Below are 23,649 nucleotides of genomic sequence, written 5' to 3'. Positions count from 1 at the left end.
TAGCTCAGCCTCCACACCCAACTGTTGAAGGTAATTCCCCTTGTTTGTGCTTGCCATCAAGTTGACTTTTGACATATTACAGTCCTATAAATGACAGACCTGTAGAATCTCTAATCATCAGCTCCCCTCTTTGGCTTCCTAGATTGAATCAAACCATCTGTAGTTTGGTCTCCCTCTTTTCCTTATGCCTCTGCTTTACCAAATATTGAAATATTTTCCAATGAGTCATTATGATATGTCCAAAGCATGACAGCCTCAGTGTAGTCATCTTCATTTCTATTGAAAGTTCAGGCTTAATTTGCTCTAAAACCCATTTGTTCATCTTTTTAGCAGTTAGTGGTGTCCATAGAGTTCTTCTCCAGAACCACATTTTAAGTTAATTGACTTTCTTCCTGTCAGCTTGTTTCACTGTCCAGTACATAATGCTTTTTGAGATGCATGATAATCTACCATATCAGTGGAGCTACTGCAAGTTTAGATGCTTTTGAAGATGACATAAGGCCATAGAACAATGATTTCTTCTAAATTTAGTTGTCTCTTGGCTCTTTTGATATAACTTGGATAGTTATAGCAAGTACACTGCTAGCAGTCATTAATGGCTTATTCTTAAGTACTAGAATAGTGAACAATAACATGCAAAATAATTCTGCAGGTGATGGTAGGACTATGGATTTTTTTTTAGTGGTGGCAATTAGGAAATGAAGACAAAGAAGATTGCCCCTGCTAGCCTTACTACTTCCCCACCATTAGCAGTTTTATAAGGGGAAGTTGCAACTACAGGAAGAAGGGAATTGAAGCAGAGCTTTCCCTTTTCTGTTGATAGTCTTGCAAATAGTCCTGGTTTTAAACAACCTCAAGACAAGACATGGAGGAGTCATTAGGATCCCATGGAAGGAATGGAGGGCCCAAATAATGAACAGCAGACTGGTTGACTCCACTTACCCAAGGAGCCAATTGGAGAAGATAATATGGGTTTGTTAACCTAAAATAAAAAAACTTGCCTCTTTGTACCTAAGTACAAATGTATAAATTCAAGAGTTGATGTATCTATGTTCAAGAGTTGATGGATCAATTCAGGACCAAGAGGTATGTTGGGAAAATGTATTTCCTGACTCAAATGTAGCTTCTAAAAGGTCAATTTCAAAACAGACAGTGCTGTTCCATTATTGTTATTTGTAGTTCTTATGCTTTGCTTATTTTACAGGGGCCTGATTCACTTGCTCACTCACCTCTCAGAAGCTTTGCGTCAGGCACGACTTAAGCTAATACTTGTCATCCCTCCTGCTGTCATGCCAGGGTGAGTGTCTAATTCTCAAATCCCAGAATAGTCTTTTCTCCATTGTTCAAACTATGTTGGGTTTATTGCTGCAGAATGTCCACCATATATACCTAAAATGTGAGGGAAATGTCCCCACTATATTCCAGGAGAATATGCCAAGCTCAACACCTTGGAGAAGGAAGGGACTCTCTATTGGAGTTGACTTAGAAAGTGTGGTTGTGCTAGGATTTCATTTCTGTGGGCATGACATAAATTGTGAAATGTGGAAGATGGCACATTGACATTTAAGAACTGGTGAGTGAAATATATATTGATGCATGCTGTAGAAACAACATCAGTTAGAATGTTTCAATTGATATGTGGAGTACGGATTTTCTGAATAAGATAGTATCGTTGAGGAGTGCAAAACTTCTTCTAAACCATAATGTATATTTATAATAAACAAATCTAAGGAGGAAGACATGTCTAAGAAAGCAACCTTCCTATATAAAAAGGTTCATATTTATCTGTTTGACAACATGACAATGTTGTTTGTGGTCACTTCACTGTGAATTGTTTATAATAACTTGCCAAAGGATCTGTCCTCATTAGTATTAAGCTCTTCTGAAAGGAGAATTTGCCAAATTACCCACATATCTTTGCATTAAGTGTATGTATTACTCATCACCCTAGTGCCAATCAAGCTATATTAAACATTTCTATGGCCCATTACAGACTGCTGAGAAGCGGTGGTCTGCCGCCGCCGCAGGTTGCAGCATCCGGGAACCGCAGCAGCCAAATGGCGCAGTTCCCGGATGCTGCAGAGAAGGAGCGCGAAAATCGCACTCCTTCCTGGGTCCCGGAAGAGGCGCCACAAGGAGCGAGGCATGCGCTTGCGGCGCCACTTCCAGGGCGCGATGTCAGGACGCTGTGCGTTTACGACGTCAAAATGGCGGCGCCCATCTGTATAGGGCACCGCCATTTTGACGCACTCATTACACGCGAGGGGCAAGGTGCGTCAGGAAGCGCCGCCCCTCGCGCGTAATCACGGCGCGATGACAGCGCCTCATAGGCCCATCTGTAACGTGCCATCGACACATAGTTACATAGTTAGTGCCTGTTTATACTTCACTTGTGGAGAAGCTCTGTTATTCCTGTGCCCTGTAAATCTAAAATTTTAAAATGCTACTTTAAAATGGCTATTCAAATTTCCCTGTTCAGACTGAGCTGTGTACAACTAAATATACCTATACCTGTACCTAATGATTACTGATCTGTAACCGTTTTGTGTTATCACCAGAGATGCCATCCAATACTTGGAAGCAATCACTAATAGATATGACAATATGTATCAGGCCTTCATTGTAATACAGATCTGCAGCTCAGATTTGTAGATGCAGGCTCCTTTGCGGGGTCCCTCAGGGAGCTATTTTGTCCCCAATGTTGTTTAACATCTATATGAAGCCGCTGGGTGAGATCATATGGAGTTACGGTGCTGGGTGCTATCAGTATGCTGATGACACCCAAATCTATTTCTCCATGTCTCGTTCATCGGCCTTGAATTCTAATGGCATCTCTTCTCTCAATGAATGTCTTCAGGCGGTAATGAGCTGGATGAGGAAAAACAGATTGAAGCTGAATCCGAACAAGATGGAGGTGCTCACGGTAGCAGCCCTGAAACCAAGAATTGGGTTGCAACCACCAGTCCTGGACGGGGTCACACTCTCCTCTAGTGACTGTGTTCGCAGTCTGGGGGTGCTCCTTGACTCGTTGCTCCTGATGACAGATCAGGTGAATGCGACCGTCAGGAGCGCCTGTTATCAGCTTCGGCTGATACGCCAGCTGCACCCTTTTCTGGAAGTAAGGGATCTCAAGACTGTTGTGCACGCGCTGGTAACCTCACGCCTTGACTTCTGTAATGTGCTCTACATGGGACTACCCTTGTGCCTGGTTCGGAAACTACAGCTGGTTCAAAACATGGCAGCCAGGCTTGTGTCAGGAATATCCAGAAGGGACCATATCACCCCGGTTTTGAGGTCCCTCCACTGGCTGCCTATTGGTTTCCGGGCCCAGTACAAGGTGTTGGTTATTACCTTTAAAGCCCTAAATGGCTTGGGTCCAAGCTATCTCAGAGACCGCCTCTTCCCATACAATCCTCCCCGTGCTCTCTGGTCATCTGGGAGGAACTTGTTGCAGCCTCAAAAATCAAGGCTTGCGGCGACCTCCCGGACGGCTTTCTCTGTTGTCGCCCCCAGGCTCTGGAACGACCTGCCGGACGAGATCCGTCAATTAACATCTTTGGACAGCTTCAAAAAGGCTGTCAAGACGGATCTCTTCAGGCAGGCCTTCCCAGACTGAAATATCCCGGCCCCAGGGTCTCAGGATCTCCCCCCTCCTCAGTAATGTCTCCAAAGCCCCCTTTTCTTTAGAACTGAAGTTGCAGTGGTTTGTTGGTTGGTATTATTTTGTTTAATTTATTGTTATTTTAACTAGTTATTGTGGTTTTAAATTAGATATGCTGTTTAATAACTTTTTAAGGGGGGAGGGAAATATATTGTTTTTATGCTGTATGTTATTTTAATGTTGTAAACCGCCCGGATTGGTTCGCCACAGGGCGGTATATAAATAAAAATTTATTATTATTTATTATTATAGTCTTCCAGGCCTGCACTTGTGATTTGCTGACACCTTGGCTTGTTTGCTAGAGTCAGTGTTTCAGTGGTAGGGTATGCTCACATCCTGCTCATACGGATAGCATTGCCACTCTGCTCCAATCCTGATCATATAGTGCAGTGATTCCCAGACTTTGGTCCTCCAGATGTTTTGGACTTCAGCTTCCACAATTCCTGATTGTTGGCCAAACTGGCTATGACTTCTGCGAGCTGAAGTCCAAAACACCTGGAGGACCAAAGTTTGAGAAGCATTGTTATATTATGTTTCCCACCTTAGTTGTTAGAGGCCTACAGAATATAGCTGTACTGGCCTTCATTTCTGCATGTGTGCAATCTTTGTGCTGTTCTGTTCATGATGCATCGGTCCTTGTAAGTTATACATTTAGGTATTCTTATTTACTGGTATAGTTGATGCTTGAAAATGCTTCATGTTTTTGAGATTCACCACTGAGCATTTGTACATACCTATAACATATATTTACAGGTGTTTTTTTAAAATGCCCAAGTCCATATAGAAATGTATAATATTTTAGTTTTTTTATTGCTTTGCAGCCAGTTTGAACTAAGAGTTCAACAAATATAAAGAGAGCCAGTAAATCCCAGTTAACATGAACAGACGATGTGCTGTGTTCCACATTTCTTGGGCCTTTTCTCTGCTTAGTTTAGATTTAAAACAGATTGCTCTTGCTTGCTAATTAGAGTCTGCTACAGAAAGCAAATGTGTGCTGTCGAGCACATTTGCAGTTTCTGCATTATCAGTCATTATTATAACTAAGCTTCTCATAAAACTAATGCATTCTTTTCAAGATCTAGGATAATTGCAGCAAACAATAGATATTGTAAAATGCATTCATATATTTTGAATGTTAAGTAGAATGCAGGCAGTCTTTCAAACTAAATACTCTCTTTCTCTCTTGCTCATTCGAATTAGGTAGAATGCCATACCTGGCTAATATGTGTATCTTCTAATGGATGATTGTGGACTAGCCTGCTCAGGTGGAATAATTTTTACAGACAATTAGCTGCCCCTGAGTAAGTGATTGTTACAAAGGATGAATCTTATTCTGTGCCTATGAGTGCAGAAAGTCTTGCCTTTTTGGAATTTCAAATGTGTGTTGAGCACACCTAAGGGCATTGCACTGAATGGGTGGGGATGAGGGATGAGGAAGCTGTCATTTTTAAAATGTTGCTGGAGTAAGGTCAATGAAAGCCTAATGACTTCCAGTGCATCAGTTCTATCACAGCTAGACTCAAGTATAAGCCCCTCTCATAAAAACATGAATACTATTGTAGTAATTTAAAAAACAAAACGAACTCGCTCCATAAATAACACTGAGGTGATGTGAACTGGCCTCCTCAAGTTTAACATATCCTGGACAGTGGATTTTGGTCAGGCTGTTCAGGGAGGTGCCTATACTGGCTTGTTGAACAGTGCTACAAGCACTTTTAGCAGATGCAGATGAAACCTAACACTCATGTTAGTGGCTGGAGATACATGCTTTGGAGTGGCATCAAGCTGGTCGGTTCAGAAGTTGAAATGGTGCTACCTTGAGATGTTGGAAGAGATTCTATATGCTCAGGGACTCCCCAGTGAATGGAAGTTTATTGGGGTTTTCAAAGCCACCAGGTTAGTTTGAGGAGGACCTGTACTGAATTCCTTGCATAGTCCACACAGCAGAGTCGTGCAGTGTTGAGAGTGTCAGTTGCAAATGGGAGAAGGAAAGAGTATTGATCTGCTTCAGTTTTCTCTGGTTGACTAACTTTGCAGTAACTCTTAGGTTGTGGACTAATGGCCTCTCCCTTTTAGACCTATTCACTATGGCAGCAAAAGATTTCTGGATAGGTAAAAAGGAAAGCAGGGCCATGTAGCTGGTACACCAAATCTTCGATTCTGACTCCTCTATTTTTGACTATCTGACACCTTCATAAATGGCAAATGAATATTGTTAGTTATAAATTATTTCATCATCACCATGTGAATAATCAGTTTACTTATAATGATAGAACATAACATATTTATTTGATTAAATATGAAATATAAATATAAAATGATATGTTTACCACACACTGTTATGATATTGTAATTTTTTATTTTGTAGCTGGAATTGGAGTTATATTTGTACCAAACTCCACCCAAAATTGCTTCTGACTTTGACTCCAGAGCCCTGAAGGAAAAACAATCAATCTAGAATAGCTAATGATACCTGTGTCTCTCAGACAAATTGCACCATTGCCTATTTTCTGGTTTCAGCATGCAGCAGTGTAGTAAATGCAGACAGCTAGAGAGCACATGCCCTCTCTAATGACAAGAAAAGGAATGAAAATTCTGTGCCCAGGTTATCAAAACAGAACAACAACAACAAAAAATGTTGCAATCTTTATATGTTGTGGGTATCAGCTGTGTTGCTGAAATGTTTTCTTATTTTGTATAGCATGTTCCTTATTTTTTATTTTTATAATGTAGTAATGGGGAGAGAGCAAGGAATGTTCCAAGCCACTTACCTTCCTACCTGCCAGTGTTTACATCCCATCCCTCTAAGACAGTGGTTCCCAAACTTTGGTCCTCCAGATGTTTTGGACCTCAGCTCCCAGAATTTCTGTCTATTGGCAAAGCTTGCTGGGGCCTGGGGGAGTTGAGGTCCAAAACACCTGGAGGACCACTGCTCTAAGTTATCATTTCCAAATACTTTCAGATAATGCTTTCCTTTTTTTCCTTGTAACAAAAGCCAAGAGCTGATATTTTTTTATTTTTCTTGTCACAGAATTTTGGCCTTGATTATAAACTCTTTGGAACAGAGGCCTGCAGGCCTTGCTTATGTTATTCGGCAGAGTATCAAAGACGTAGATGCTATATAAATACAATATAGAGACATTTCCTACTTATACAAAGAAAACATTCTTACCATATCCAGCGCTTTGAACTAGGTTTCAGCTGATTAGTTTAAAATGACTTCCTCTTGCCTCTTAGGCAGAACCCATCAAAATGCTTTGATTTTTCTAAAAAGTGCCAGTCTGGCAATATGTGGTAAATTAAATTCATAGAATTACTGAGCTCCTGCTGAAATCTACTTTTCATTGGTATATATAATACTATGTCATCTTTATTCATTGTCACTTTAGAGTCAATTTGAGTCTAACCTTTACAAATGATGGAAAGTGTACTTTTCATAATCTAATATCCTTGATGTGTTCGACTTGGAGTAGATTTAATCAACCATTCAGCAAAAGGCATGGAAAAAGATACCATGAAGAATCAAATAATATTTGTAGTCTCTGTATCTGGTGAAAGTCTGATAAGGTAGACCAATTTTGTAAAAATATCTCTCTTTTGAGCTGGACCCCCAGTGGCTAAAATAGCGCTCTTTTTGTGTTCTAGCCTGATTAAAACCTAAAGGAATAATACAGCTAAATGCTACTTTTAATGAGTTGCTGTCATGCTTCTTTAGTTCAGTTAAAATCAAATTACTGGAAAATGCTGTGTTAAAGAAAACTCATACTGACATAGTGCTTGACTGGAGATACTGAACACTTAAGCGGCAAAATCATTATCTGGAAAATGGGAAATACCGTGTTAAATTCCACTAAACATGCATTGTATGATATGGAAGTGCCAAATTTGGTTACCCATGCAGATTCTTTCATGAGGTTTCACACAGAGAGTGAAAGTTATAGCTGTCTGTGTATTTGTCACATATGTATGTATGATATGTATGGTTTCTCTCTCCCCATTTTTATCTTCACAACAAACCTGTGATATTGGTGAGGCTGAAAGAGAGTTAACTGTCCCAGGGTCACCCAGTGAGTTCCATGGCTCAGTGGTGATTAAAATGCAATCTCGTTCCCCCTAGTCCAGCGCTCTAACCCCAACATCAGACGGATTCTTAATTAGCACAATAACAGAAACCAACCAATGGGTAGAACGGATATCATGCTGGCCTTCCTGCATAAGAGATGCATATTCAAATCCATGTTGAATAAGCAATTCATTGTGTGGCTGGCCCTCTGAAGCTTGCTTCCATTTAGCTTGGTTTTTCAATCTGTAAAATAGAAAACTAGCCAACTGTGTTGTTGAATGTGTTACAGACCTATCAGGCCTATCTATGAACTACCATATATACTCTACTATAAGTCGACCTCATGTAATAGTCAAAGGCAGATTTTGGGGACAAAAATTAAGGATTTTGATATGACCCATGTATAAGTCGATGTTAAAACTTAGAAGCATGTAACAAAGAATCTAAAGGATGAAGCAAAGGAAAACAATGTCAAAGAAAAATTCCAGCAGGCATAACCTGTTTATGCTCACGCTAGGCTGAATGGGTGAGAGAATAGAGGAGGGGTCAGTGCTTCCAGGACAGATTACACTCTTGCCTTTCACCAGGGGATGTTTCTTTTTTGTATATAAGAGTTAAAGTACAGTACTTACATTGACCCATGGATAAGTTACCTCAGTTTTTTGGGGTCAATTTTTTAACTAAAATGCCTAGACTTATACATGAGCATAAACAGTCGATAGTATTATATGTATAAAAGCCATGTCACTGTAACTTGTTGGTTAACTGTTCAAGAACATCAGATGAAGGATGTGGCAATTTCCCCCCAGCTGTAGCACTGATCAAAGCAGGTTCTTCCACCCATGACACATGACTTGGATATAGGAAATTAATATATCACAAATCTGTGTTAGAACATTTCCTCCTGAATGCCAGTTTTCTAGATAATTGTATGCAAAAACAAACAAACAACCCCCCCAAATAAATTTGCCTTTTCCACTGGTCTGTTTTTTTTCTGGAGAAGTTTGTCTCTATGGTGAAAGTTTAATGAGATGTGTTTCACATTTGCAACTATTAACAGTGGTAGATTATTAGGTTGGCCGTGAAAGTTGGGGCTTGGGGATGGGGTGATAACCGATTTCTGTCATGCCTGCAGTGTTGGTTTTTTTGAAAGTAGTATTACCAGATTGCTCCATCACAACATATTGAGCTGAATGGTCTCATCCACTTTTCTCATGCTTTTTAACACCTATACAATGCTGGAATGTGATGTAATTTAAAATCTGGGGATGGTATAGTTTTGAAGCATAACAATTCTTTCTTAATGTCATCCGAAATAGGTGAGGCTGAGGAGATATTGAAGATCCCTCTAGAAGTGATAATGGTCTAGACAAGGGCTTAAACTATTTTGGAACACTTCTTCTGAATGCCAGTTTTCTGGTGCTATGACTGTCATTGTATATTATCAGAGAAAGAGGTACCTGTCCCTTGCCAATTCCCCTTTACTGCACTTATTCTATAGGAAATATAGAATACTTTGTTCATATAGGTAGCTCTTAAAATTCCAGCTTGCTGTATTATACGTCTTCTCAAAATGAAAAATGTTGAGTTCTAAAAGGCTTAGGTATATATATTTCCTATGGCTAAAAAGACACTTCCCCTGGCAAGTCAGTATCTCACTTCTGGTTTCATCAATCAAGGCATAGTCTTAAACAGGGTGTCTTTTTTGCTGATGGCTCATTCATCTGAAGTATAAATGTGATTGTGAAATACAAACTTTCCAAAGAAAAAGAGAAAAGCTGGATCTGACCACAGCTTCATGGTTGTGTTCACAACTTTTGGAAAGGGCATAGCAAAAAGATATTGGTGGGTAGCCTTGAAAGATATGCTCATTGTGGAAAAATCCCTATGTCAGGTGGTTAGATGTGGTGGAATAAAATGCTATGATTTAGTATAAAACTGAGAGAGATATGACTCTTGCCAAGACTTCTTAGAGTAAAGCAGTCAAGAGCTGGAAAAAACATTTACCTTATTGCTTATTGCGTGTGACCAGAATCACTAGGCAAGTCTAAGTTCATCATGATAAATGTGTTTTCCTCAGATTTCCCGCAGATAGTTCATAAGGGAAGTCTTTCAGCACTAGCAGTAATTCTTTACCTTTAACTGCCAAATATAGACAACTGATGAGCTTATTGTATATTTTGTAAGCTTTTAGAAAACCCTTCTGTCTCAGTGTCTCTTCTGTACTCAGTACAGATAAAGAGCAAAACAGAACATTTATTCCCTCAAAAAAGATTTAAAAAGTAAAGGACATGACAGAAGGTAAGTATAAAAATGCAGGAGGAGAAGGATAAAATTTGTTAATACAAAGTGCAGGAAGCAAAAATACCTATCTGGGTGAAAACCTTTAAAACTAATTCAGATTTTCTTCTTACTATCAAAGTAGAAAATCAAATATAACAAAAGAGTCAATAGAGATTCAATTAGATTTTAGTAGTGATACACTTTGTAAGTAACTATTTAATCCAGTCAGTAATTTTTGATTAAAAAAGAAGCTACTTGACCTTTTTTTAAAGGAATCTGAAATTTAACACCTGTTGAGACTCCCTTGTAGAATTCTTTGCTGTGAAAAGCTTTATCCTTTCATAAAGCACAATCTATCAGTTCTTGTCCCCTGTCCTCTGAGCTCTAAGAAAACAATACTCAGTTTATCGTAAAATTTTGACTCAAATCTCAGTGTCCTGTTGTTACCATCCATGTTATATCTCAGGCCTTACGACACCACTGAGTTATGTCACACTTAAAGAAAGATGAACAGTTAGCACAGTCAATAATAAAAGAGAACAATAAGTCAGTAATAAGCAAAGAAGGATGGATCCTTCATACATTTCCTCATTTGTTAGATATCTGAGTCCATTAACCTTTTTACTGTTAACGTCACACCACCCTCTGTATTAATTTCTTTATGTACCTTTCCTTTCTGATTGTTGTGGATTTCTGGGAGTTGTAGGCAAAAACATCTGGAAGGTATCAGGTTCTTTCCCCGTGCCCTAGAATTTCTGCATGCGCATGTGTGCACGGACACACACCCCTTCAGGTTGCCTGTTGACTTATGGCAACTGAATGCATTTCATAGTGTTTCCTTAGGCAATGAATCCTCAGAGGTTGTTTTGCCTGTTCCTTCCTCTGAAAGCCTACAGCACCTGGTATTTGTTGGCGGTCTCCTGTCCAAGTGCTAACCAGGGTGATTCATCTTCGCTTCCAAGATCAGAAAGGATTCAGTTTTTCTCCATTTCTGTGCATTGTTCTTGGCTGTGTTGCTGTTGCCTTCTCTTTACTTAGATGTGTCACCGTAGTGTGATGTCTTAAATCCAAACCACTCAGTCCTTGTTAGCATAACAATGGCCCTGACTACTTCATAGTAGAATAGTTTTGCATCTCATTAAGGTGCTTCAGGTTGTCAGTGGTCAGTTCTTTTTCTATCTAGTTAAACACTGATCCCTAAAAAGAAGAAGAAGATGATGATGATGATGATGATGATATTTATTTGTATCCCGCCCCTCTGAGAACAATCAGGGCGGCTAACAAGTTAAAAATATACAACATATCAAATCCCTGGTACCCTCCCCCCCTTAAAAAGGTATTAAATCTAATAGAAAATTAAAACCATACAGGTTAAAACTGACTAAAGGGTCAAACAACAAACCAATACAACAGAACAATAATTAATACAACAATAATCAATGGGAGCAGTGGTATCTCTTTATAGGAGTTTGCTGAGGCCGGGTTTGCTATTCTGGAAAGGCCTGCCGGAAGAGATCCGTCTTAACAGCATTTTAAAAGCTGTCTAAGGATGTAAATAGACCGATCTCATCCGGCAGGCCATTCCACAGTCTGGGGGCGACAATGGAAAATGCCCTCTGGGAGGTAGCCGAGGGCCTAGATGTTTGTGGCTGAAGTAGGCCTCTCCCAGAGGAGTGGAGTGCGTGGGGAGGATTATAGGGGAGAAGGCGGTCCCAAAGATAGTTTGGACCCAAGCCATTTAGAGCTTTAAAGGTGATAACCAACACCTTGTACTGGGCCCGGAAACTAATAGGCACCCAGTGGAGGGACTTTAGAACCGGAGTAATATGGTCTCTCCTAGATATTCCGGAAATTACTCTGGCTGCCATATTCTGTACTAGTTGCAGTTTCCGGACCAAGTACGAGGGTAGCCCATGTAGAGCGCATTACAGAAATCTAGACGTGAGGTTACCAGCGTGTGCACAACAGTCTCAAGATCCCTTACTTCCAGGAAAGGGCGCAGCTGGCGTATCAGCCGAAGATGCCATGGTGCCTGATTTTAATTTGGTTATCATTGTTTGGCTGGCTTACATCTGTTAGACCAGTACTGAGCAGCTTTGTTGTTCACAGTTTCCTTTGGATGATAATGGATCAGAGAAACAGAATATCTTGTCAAAGTGCTGCTAAGTCCATTCATCCCTTAATCTTTGTGCATTCTGGTGCTGTTTGTTTTCTTGATATCAGTGTTAAACACAGATGTGTGCTGTACATATAATGTACTGTAATGCAGACAACATGTGAACTACATAATCACTGAGCTTTCACTAATATATTTTTGTAAGCCTTACTGTGTGGTACAACATGCAGAAAATCTTAGGCACCTTCTGAAGGCACTTGGAGCATGCCCTGTAATGATATCTGTATAATTTTATTTCACTTTATGTTTGGGAAATAAAGTTCTCATTTTGCTGAAGGCAAAAAGGAGTAAGCATAGATCTCTAATTCTTCAGCCATCAATAATTTTACTTCATGATTTATTGTCTGATGGTTGATGGACTGATGCCTGCACTTGATAATTGAACATTTGACCCCTCTTCATTGAAAAATATGATTTTGAATTGAGTTCTGACTCTGATGATTAATATGCAACGGTAACAGGCAGTCAGTGATTAACATGCACGTATAAATCATCAATATCTAGCTGTTGTAACTATAGAAATATTCATTTGTAGTATCTATATCTGGGAAATACAGGGAAATATAGGGAAGATCAGAACTTGCCCTACAATTTACTGAAGGGGAACTTACTTTGGGGGATTTATACCATGTGGTAGGGATCTGTTTATTTAGAAAGCAAGGACATTAAAGGTTGTTTTCACTTAAATGTGTGTTGTGAATTACTTCACAGTTAAAGACAGGTTAGCTGAATTCCTTTTATATGGATTTTTATTACACCTAGGGGAGAATCCACTTGTCAGCAAACAGTAAAATAGTTATATTTGCCAAGCTATTAAAAGTTATGGGGTAACATACTGTGGTTTTTTTTTTGTTTGTTTTTGTTTTTGTTTTTGTTTTGTCTATCTGAAAATACCCATTACTTTGTAATAAAACTTTCTGTGGCTTGATTCACTGACAAATCTTCCTCTAGTGTGAACATACTCAAAGCTATATCCTGAAATGCAGATTTCTTACCTAAATCTGAAAAGCAAGGCATGCAAGAGAAACTAATGCTACCAATTATTTAGGAAACTTTCAGTGCAGTCTTGTTTGTTTTCTCAGAACCAGGTATTATTATATTTGATGGAGCTTACTGTAAGTGTTTATAGCAAGGCAAATATAAGGAGCTGAGGGATACCTTGGCTCTCACAGAGGACCTTGATGGCCCCTGTCTTGTGTCTACCTTCAAAATTTTTGCAATTTTTGCTCCGAAATCCCCCCTCCATGATTTTGCTACTTTTCAGACCCCCTTCACTTGTCTGTTTAAGGACCAAGAGAGCATTTTTTGTAAACAGAAAATGAACCAGGGAATCTGGGGCCAAAATAAAACTTCACAATTTTTTGGTTCAAATTTTTCTAGAGGTGCTCTGAAAGCCTCAGAGACAATGGCCCATTACAGACAGGCCTTTTAGTATGGAGTCCGTCCGTACTAGGCTTAGGAAGGTGCGGTGCTTCCGCACCCCCCTAACTCTAGTACAGACTGAGTCTGTACAAAATGGCGGCGCCCCATCTACAGGGGGGTCACCATGACGACGTCACGACCGTGCCGCTTCTATACGGGGCGGCGCAGACGTGACGTCGTCGCTCCACGTGAGGGCACTTAGTTTCGGAGCTCCTTCCTGGTTTGCGGCGCTGCTTTGCATCACTGAACGCATCTTTCAGACGGCTGCGCCCAGCAACGCAAGGGAGAAAGGGGCCAAGCAGCCCCTTTCTCCTCCTCCTCCCCGCCACCGCGGGGTGTCCTTGGGGCTTGAAGCCCCAAGGACACCCCTTTCCAGGCTGCGGGGAAGCGGCCTTTTGCCGCTTCCCCGTGGCCTGGAAAGCGGCGGATCGGGGCCTTAGCGGCTGCCGTTCTAACCACTGAGGCCCCGATACCCTGGGGAAAGGAGCGGGTACAGGCCGCCGCTTTTCGGCGGTCTGTAACGCACCAATGTTCAGGACCCTCATATGGCACTGTGGAGACACTTTCCCCACCCCAGTGTATAGGAACACAGCCTAAGTCAATGTCAGGTTGCTTAGACAGTGGTGTATGAGCAGCTATTACCTGAATTACATAACGAATGTAGATTGGGATATATCTCATCCCTATTCTCAAAATGTTACAAGGCTAATTACTGTACTTGTTCAAGTATTCTGATATACATCCCTATGTTAAGGGATGGAGTGTGTACTTTTCAAAAGGAACTTAAGTTTATTTTGTTTTAAAGTACCCTTAAAAGCTTCTCAGCAATCAGATTTTTATTAACCATCTAGAAGACTTCTTTTTTCAAGATGATTGCTTAAGTTTTACTGCATGTTTTGTTGAAAGTGGTGGGACAGTCTAGTCTAGACTCATACATTACTAGCTGTGGTAAATGATGAAACTTTGTTATAATATACTTCATATTCACAAACTAGATTGTGCTGTATTGAAAAAAGTTGGTTGATCTAATAATATATCTTTCTTATCAGCAATATAAATAAAATCCCAAATCCATAAAATAGTGATATCATTATTCAGCCAACCAAAAGTGCACAAAACATAGCATGCAGACATTGAAGATGTGCTGGCTGCTTCATCAGGCAAAGGTGTTAAAATCATAAAAGAGAAGAAAAAAATGACCATGTGAGAACAACAGGCCTACATTTTGTAAAAAATAATATATTTTTTGTCAGTTGAGATTACCAGGAGGGATATTCAAGTAGGCAGAAGGTACTCCTCTCTTTGTCCATGTGGGCTCTGGAAAACAGAGTCTTAAAATCCAAGCAAATCAATAAAACTTAAACTCCATTAGCAGCAAAAAAACCTAACTTCCCTTGAGATCCAAGTTGTTACTTTCCTGGGTGAGGAACAATAATAATTGTCTCTACTTGTACTCAGCATATCAAATTCAAGAGTTAAAATATGTCAAAAAATCATAAGCCTAAAAATTACTGTGAAATTAACAGGGGAAAATTAAAATTAAATGTGGAGACTTCTAGATTGCTAGAATTCAAGCCATCTAAAACGCAAAATAGTGGATAAAAAAGAACTGCAGAGAACTATAACAGACAAGTGTTTAGCCATAAAACAGCCAGAATGCCTTTCTTCTTCAAGTAAAGATAAAAGTGAATGTGGCCAATATAAGATGGCAAGAAATAAGCAAAACCAGACAAGGTGGGCCTCCTGTTATTCTCTGAAGATGCCAGCCACAGATGCTGGTAAAACATCAGGAAAAAATTCTTCTAGAACATGGCCACATAGCCTAAAAACCCCACAAAAATTATGGATGCCGGCCATGAAAGCCTTCGACTCCACACCTCCTGTTATTGTCACTTTCCAGGTTCTGTGAACCAAGAATTAAAACAACTGCTATAAAAACAAAGAGGTGGTAGCAGATCAGGATACGTCACCCCAGGTCTGGAGCAGAAGACACATACTGCTGTTTACCAGCATAATAGACAAGATTTTACTGTTTTTTACAATAGCTGTGCTGAATTAATGGAATGTATGAAATGCTACCAAATACTGAAATGTATTAAAAGGAATGTCTGGGTTGCATTATTTCTTCTTTTACATATGACAGCTATTCTTTATAAGGAAGCAGTATGTCTAGACCAGGAGTGGGCAATTGTCAGGACAGCTCTGTCCCCCGTAGGAGATTTAGAGGACTGTACCCACTGTCAAAGTGGTTCATGGAAAAAGAAAGAAGAGTTGCTTTATTGTTGCTTTTGCCCCTAAGCAACCTCTAGGGCAGTCCTTCTCCATCTACCTGATCTGGAAGAATTTCATTGCCCTACCATATGCCTGGGACTACCACCATTTTTGTGCCATGTTATTTTAGTTTTTCGTAACATTAATTGATGCCTGAAACAATACACTGAATATAATACAAGTTTTAATAAGAGAATATTTATTGTATGTTTCGTTTGTACAGAAATAATACAATATTGAGTCCCCGGACTGGGTAAATGGGAGGATAGAAACAAAAATATTAAATAGAAGTAAGTAGACTCCTTACTAAGGTATTATAAATGTATATATGTAATAAAACAAAAAATACAGTGAATAAATATTTACAATGTCTTTAATGTTACCTATTCCTTTCTCCATTCAACTGCCCAAACATTTTCTATTTTAATAATACAAGAAAAATGGTATACAAATTACACCAAATCAAGACTGGCATTTGGAAATTACTCATACAGCAAATGGGTCTATCAATATGGGTTTACATGAAAGATTCCATATGGGAATTAGGGATTTAACAAAAGAATATTCATGCACTCTCAGTGTAGCTGTGGATGTACTCACATTGGGAAAGTCCCCATAGGCACACAGGTGAACTGAGATGCTGAAGAAGCAATGGAAGAGAAATGTGAGACAGGACATGATAAGTTTTTCTATGTGTGGTTGTGAAAATTAGATAGGGAAGCAAGCTTATGGGAAGAAATTTGGAATGTGGTGCTAGAGAGGAGTTCTATGGCTACCAAGGATTGCAAAAAAAGGCTAATAAATACAACCTGGAGCAAATCAAATCTAAACCTACCCTAGAAGCTAAAATGACTAGATGGAGACTATCATCCTTTGGACACATCATGAGATGACAAAACTCAATATAAAAAATAATGCTGATAAAATTTGAACAGGGTAGGAAAGCATTAGTAAATAGTAATTGTGAATGCAAAACAGTTATGAATGAGTAAATTTAGGTAACTGTTTGATATTCATGATTACTACCTAGTTAGATCTTAACTCCTCCTTTTCAGGCATCAGCTGCATATGGACGAGGTAATCCATTCTGCCCATGACCAGAGCACACGTGAATTATGCTTCTGTAAGGTTAGGGGTTGGGGATGGGCCAGGAAAGGTTGCTTAGTTAAGTATACTTAACCAACTGATAGAGAATACAAGCCCATATTAGAATAATAATCATATGTGATGATCAACCTTGTGCATATACCTGTTTTCTTTTGAGTATGATGGTGATGCATTCTGCTTGATGCATTGATACATTTATCACTGTCCATCATCATCAGAGTTCATATAAATGTAATATTACAAATGATAATGTTTAAATAAAAAAAGTGTCACCATGGGACACTAAGTATCATTTCTTCATTTTCTGAAACTAAAAATGGAAAAATAATTGTCCCTTCTATCCCCTCCCACATCCAATTTTTACAATTTTAAATAAGACCATGAATTATAAATAACTTTATATTCTGAAAAGTGCTATAGGAATATTCAAGTTCAGGAAATTCTATGTGTATTTCATCATGATTTGTTATAACGTCTTGAACTGTTTCATCCCTCTTTATGGTATGTGGAACATTCTGAATTATTTATGAATTACTACAGTTGAACAATACTAACACAGTTGCACTGTTTCAAGAGAGCTCTATCCCTTCTCCATTTTACATGCCTCAGTGGAGGATTGGTAGGATTGAGTACTCTCTAGATACTGTAAACCCCTTGCTGGACTGGCTGATAGTTCACAGAATCCAGTGTTCGGTTCCAGCAATGTTTACAAGGTGGCATGAATATACAAGTAGTGCTGTCAAGCTAGACCAAGCTTTGGGATGCTGACCATTGGCATGAGGAAGAATGGTAGAGGCTTATCTTCCAAAGGTCATATTCCCCCTTCTTGAGCCATGGGAAAACTTGAGAACAGAAGGCCTACTCTGTAAGTGTCAAAGGATCATTTTAAATTAGGGATGTCAGGGTTGTTGTTGAGTTGCCCTAGCTGATTGTTGGGTTCTAAAGTATCCTTGGAATGTAATCTGTTTATGTAGCTTTGCAATTTTCTAAGTTATGACTGGAGACGGAGGCTCCAAGATATGATACCCAGAAACCTGATTCAATCCTGATTACATAGAATAAGTACCGTATTTTCCGCCGTATTAGACGACTTTTTAACCCCTAAAATCTTTTTGCAAGTTGGGGGGTCGTCTAATACGCCGGGAAGGCTCCGCTGCCGGCACGAGAGCCGCCGGCCTTGCCCTCCTCCCAGGCCCCGCGGGGCCCGGGAAAGAGCACCGTGGCCTGGCGCGAGGGCCGTCGGACTTCTCCTCCTCCCAGGCCCCGCGGAGCCCAGGAAGGAGCGCCGTGGCCTTGCCCTCCTCCCAGGCCCCGCGGAGCCCGGGAAGGAGCGCCCTGGCCTGGCGCGAGGGCTGCCGGCCTTGCCCTCATCCCAGGCCCCGAGGAGCCCGGGAAGGAGCGCCGTGGTCTGGCGCGAGGGCCGCCGGCCTTGCCCTCATCCCAGGCCCCGCGGAGCCCGGGAAGGAGCGCCCTGGCCTGGCGCGAGGGCCGCCGGCCTTGCCCTCCTCCCAGGCCCCGCGGGGCCCGGGAAAGAGCACCGCGGCCTGGCGCGAGGGCCGTCGGCCTTCTCCTCCTCCCAGGCCCCGCGGAGCCCAGGAAGTGAGCGCCCTGGCCTGGCGCGAGGGCCGCCGGCCTTGCCCTCCTTGGATTTTAAGGAGGGGGTCTTATAGGGCGAGTATATCCCAAACTCTATATTTTTACAGGAAAAGTTGGGGGTCGTCTTATACGCCCAGTCGTCTTATACTCCGGAAAATACGGTAATCAGTCTGGGAGTGCTTTTGCTTGTTTGGCATACATACACAGATTTTTTTTTTTCCAGATTGGGGGGGAGGGAAAAGTGACTTTACTTTGCATTACTCATATCTCTGCATGTTGAACTCTGTTGAACTAGGTTCAAATCCATGCTTGGCTATGAAAATCCACTGGGTCACCTTGATCAGGTCACGTTCTCTCAACCTCCGAGGAAGGCAAAGGCAAACCTCTGAATAAATCTTGCCAAGGAAACTCTGATAGGTTCACCTTAGGGTTGCCATAAGTCGAGAAATGACTTGAAGGCCTGCACATATGCGCATGCACACACATACTGCTGTGTGCTATTTAGAAAAGGATTTTGAGCAACATAATTAACCATCTTTGTGATTTTTTTTAAAAAGGACCAGGACAAATGTTGTTGAAACTTACAATTCAGCAGCTTATTTTTATCTTTACCTTTTGTACATCCTCCATCTTTGAAAAAAGCACATTAAAGCTGTGCAGCCTCAGCGAATAATCCTTATCAGATTGTGGGCTTCTCCCAATTTTAATGAGATGAACAGCAGCAGTGCTGTTTCCTGATGGCTTTTGAAAGTTAGACAAACAAGGAGGAAGGGGGGGGGGGCACTCTGCCTGAGAGATTGATGTTTTTTTTTTTTGCGTGAGGGGGGGGGGGGGGGGGGAGGGTAATATATGCGTATTGTTAGTCATTATTGAATGAAGTATCCATTGTTCCTGATGTCCAGCAGGTCTTGATGAGCATGGTTCAAAGAAAGCATAGATAGAGAATATTAATCAGTACCTTACTGAATTTGTCCACCACTTTTTTCTCCCCTCCCTCACAGGATAAGGTATCTTTGCAGTTTGAAGAAGAAAGTAACTAAAGAGCACATCTGTTTTGTAGCCTTGTATCAATTTTTATTCCTGTATAATGTTCATGATTTTCCTTGTAGATCAGTGTTGAACTACCCAGATTTGCCTGTGAAAGGCTCCAGGTTGTGGGGAGGGACTGCCGTTTTGGCTGCAGAAAAACTACTGCTTCAGATCTTTATCTTATATCGGTACAGAATTGAAAATTGTGGTTACATCAGTAGATACACTGAGTGTGAAAAAGTTCCCTTTCCATTGTTGTGTACTTTATTGTGAATGGAGCCAGGTTAAATGTGGTCTAAATTTTGAAATTTAACTGAATACCCAGAAAAATGTTTTCCTTCAGAGGATTTCTCTCTCACAGTATTGATGATATTATTATTACTATTACTATTATATTTATTTATATCCCGCCCTTCTCTCAAGAGTACGATTCAGGATGGTTTACAATATTAAAAACAGTACAGTTAAAAGCATACAAAAATAATACATTCAAACAGAAATAAATCTACAATAATTAAAACAAATTGCATATTAAAATATCAAATAGTTTAAAAAGATAAACATATTTAAAACACATTAAAACAATATAGCACCACAGCCCGTTCTTTAAAAACCTATCTGAAGAGGAAGATCTAAGCCTGTTGGCAGAAGGCCAGCAAGGAGGAGGCCATCCTGGTCTTCCCGGGAAGGGAGTTCATAGTCTAGGGGCAGCCATGGAAATGGCCATCTCTCATGTCCCCACCAACCGTGCTTGTGATGGGGGTGGGACTGAGAGGAGGGCCTCTGCAGAAGATCTCAGAACCCAGGCCGCCTCATATAGGGAGATATGGTCTGCCAAATAGCCTGGACCTGGACCATAAGTCATAACCAGCACTTTGAATTGTGCCCGGAAACAAACTGGCAGCCATTGAAGCTGTTTCAACAGGGGCATTGTGTGATCTCTGGCTGCAGCTCTTTGGAGCAGCTGAAGTTTCTGAACACTCTTCAAAGGCATCTCCAGGTAGAGCACATTACAGTACTCCAAATGGGATGCAACCAAGGCATGTACCACTGTGGCCAGATCTGATGTCTTAAGTGCTGGGTGCAGGTGGTGCACATGGTTTAAATGTGCAGAAGCACACCTGATCACTTCAGAGACCTGGTTCTCCAGATTCAAAGCTGAGTCCAGGAGTACCCCCAAATTGTGAACCTGCATCTTCAGGGGAAGTGTAACCCCATCTAACACTTCTGAGCCACTCCTGAAAGGGCAGTCTCAGAATGGATGTTGAAGTCTTTCAGCAGTACTAGCCGAGGAGACTTCAACACCAACTCTGAGATCACCCAGGCTAGCTCAGGAAGGGAGACAATTAACAGTACCCCAACAGAATCCCTGTTCTGTCCTGGCTATCCACCTTTAGGTATATACACTTAAAACCATGATAGCATGAGCGGAAGCTCTCATTTGGAGCAGTGCTACTCAAAACGGTGGTCCATGGTCTGGTGCCAGTCCCCAACCTATTGATTGTCAGTCCCTGTTGAATTGCTAGGAAAATAAAACAATTGAATCTATTGGGCACAAATATGGCACCAGTTCTTGGCACAGTGATGAGAAAAAAAATGCCATTTCCATTCATCAGATAACTTTAGATGCACTGATTTAGAACAGTAGTTCTCAGTCTTTGCTCTTCCACAAGTTTTGGGCTTCATCTCCCAGAAGTCCTAGCCAGTGTGGCCAATGATCAGGAATTCTAGGGGCTGCTGTCCAAAATATACTGAAGGCTGAGAATCACTGATTTAGAGCATAAGGTTGGCCAAAACAAACTTTGGTACAAGCAAATCCTTGTACCACAACTATCTGGCAGTCTTCAGTTCTGCTAGGTGCTCACACAGCTACTTAGAGCTATTTTGCTCTCTAATATAATAGTCTAGTATCATGTAACATACATGTCAGTATCAGTTGCTGTTGTCAATATGAGATAATTCTTAGTTTATCCATGCAGTGTTTCTGTTACCAGAACAATGTAACATCATATGGTTCATTATCAGAATTGTGCCAAGAGGATCCATATGTTGCACAGAAAGGATGGTAACATTTAAGATTAACTTTTTCCAATCACTGGATGTCAAGCATATGATGATTTAACAGTTGAATTTGTTGTCATTGTTAAGACAGGCATGTTAAGACAGGCATTGTTAAGACAGGCATGATTTTTCTGCTAGCAATACAACAGTCAATGTAGTTTTCTTTGACTCTGTATATCAACTCTCTAGGGAAAATGTATTGATAGTTACGGCATAGTGTGTCCAGTTTGTATAGCAGAGGTAGGAATTGCTTGACATGCAGGCTGTATGCATCCTAGATAATCCACATGACCCTTGGACTCCCTCAAGTTTCCCATAACCCAGAATTTTCCAGAAATAAACTGGCTGTTAAAAGCTTTTCGAGCAAAAAGTACCTTTCAGGGCACAATTTGTCTTTAAATGTGGGTACTCTGGAGACTTAGGGTTTGATTCCCTGTTTGGCCATGGAAAACCCAGTTGGTGAACTTGGGTGAGTTACACATTCTCAGCCCTAGAAAACCCTGTGATAGTTTTGCTTTAGGGTTGCCATAAGTAAAAAATGACTTGAAGGCAAACAACAACAACATGAGGACTGCCAAGGAATATCAGGTGCTGTAGGCTATATTTCAGAGAAGTGAACTGGCAAAACATCTGTGAGCATTCCTTGCCGAAGAAAACCCTATGAAATTCATGTGGTCACCATAAGGCAACTGGCTACCTAAAGGCACATGTACACAATGTCTGTTCTTTCTTTGAGGGCTACCTGGTATAGAAAGCTCACTTCTGGTCATACCACAACATTCTGTTTTGCTCAAAATTTGTTTAGGTCTAAATTTGACAGGACCATTCTAAAACATTACATTTCATTTGCAACAATTATATGCTAGACTTGCATATGCATTTAGGATTATTGTCATGTTGGATGATCTGTTTTTGGTTCAGGTTCGACTGTTGGACAGATGGTCTGACATTCTCCTCTAGACTCTTCTGACATTTTGTAGCATTCAAAATAGTATCAATAGTGGCAAGCCCTCCAGGCTCTAAAGCGGCAAAACAGGCCTAAACCTACATATGTCCACTACCATGCTTGACATTTGGAGTGAGGTTCTTCTGTTTGAACTTGGTGTTTGTTTGTTTTTCACCTATCAAGTTGTTTCATAGTGGCTAAAAGTTCTACTTTTGGATAACATTGTTCTAGAAGTTTTGTAGATGATCAGTGTGATCTTCAACAAACTTCATATGGACAGCAATTGTCTTTTTAGTAAAAAGTGGTCTCTTTCTGGCTACGCTCCTATGAACACTATTCATGTTTTCCTAATGTTTGGGTCATAAATATTCACATTAACAGATGAGAGTGGTCTTCAAATCCATGAACGTTATTCCATAGTTCTTAGTGATATCCTTGATAATGCATTGGTTTGTTTTTGGAGAGATCCTGAGTAGAGTGATTATGATCTTGAACTTTCTCCAGTGGGGATTGGTGGACCCTTAAATCCTTAGAAATTCTTTGATGAACAGCAAAATGGTTTTTCTCGTGTCCCCAGAGATATCTTATGATTGTGACATTTTTCTACACAAACATATTGTGAAGACCAGACTTACAAAATCTATAAAATTCTTTTATAGGTTAGACCTCCTAAATTTACTCCTGCACACCCACCTAATCAAGCACCAGAATCTAAATATTCCCTTTAATTGAACTGATACAAACAGGGCTTCACTCACTTTTATACCTACACCTACTTTTACATTTGTTGTTGTGTGCCTTCAAGTCATTTTCAATTTATAGCTACCTTAAGGCAAACTTACTATGGGGTTTTCTTGGCATGTTTCTTCAGAGGGAGTTTGTCATTGCTGTCCTTGAAGGCTGACAGAATGTGACTTGCCCAAGGTCACCCAGTAGGTTTACATGGCCAAGTCGGGATTCAAACCATGGCCTATGCTCAGAGCACTAAACCACACTAGTTTTCTAACTCATTTTTTCACAACCCAGAATTGCCT

The 23,649-nt window shown here is 40.5% G+C and overlaps 1 protein-coding gene across 5 annotated transcripts in view; it reads left to right on the top strand.

Moving 5' to 3' along the window:
• CHID1 (chitinase domain containing 1) overlaps window positions 1-23,649 on the top strand; it is a 165,564-nt gene that overhangs the window by 18,740 nt on the left and 123,175 nt on the right. For 4 of the 5 annotated variants that reach the window (XM_042446343.1, XM_042446344.1, XM_042446345.1 and 1 more), the window contains exon 8: window positions 1,205-1,297. The exons of the other annotated variant lie outside the window; for it this stretch is intronic. In XM_042446343.1, the coding sequence (XP_042302277.1) occupies window positions 1,205-1,297 (93 nt within the window). The remainder of the gene's footprint in view (window positions 1-1,204; window positions 1,298-23,649) is intronic. 5 annotated transcript variants of the gene reach the window in all.

Source organism: Sceloporus undulatus, chromosome 1, assembly GCF_019175285.1.
Source record: "Sceloporus undulatus isolate JIND9_A2432 ecotype Alabama chromosome 1, SceUnd_v1.1, whole genome shotgun sequence".
Taxonomy (NCBI): domain Eukaryota; kingdom Metazoa; phylum Chordata; class Lepidosauria; order Squamata; family Phrynosomatidae; genus Sceloporus; species Sceloporus undulatus.
The sequence above is the reverse complement of the archived record's forward strand: the minus strand, read 5'-3'. Positions and strand labels throughout refer to the sequence as shown.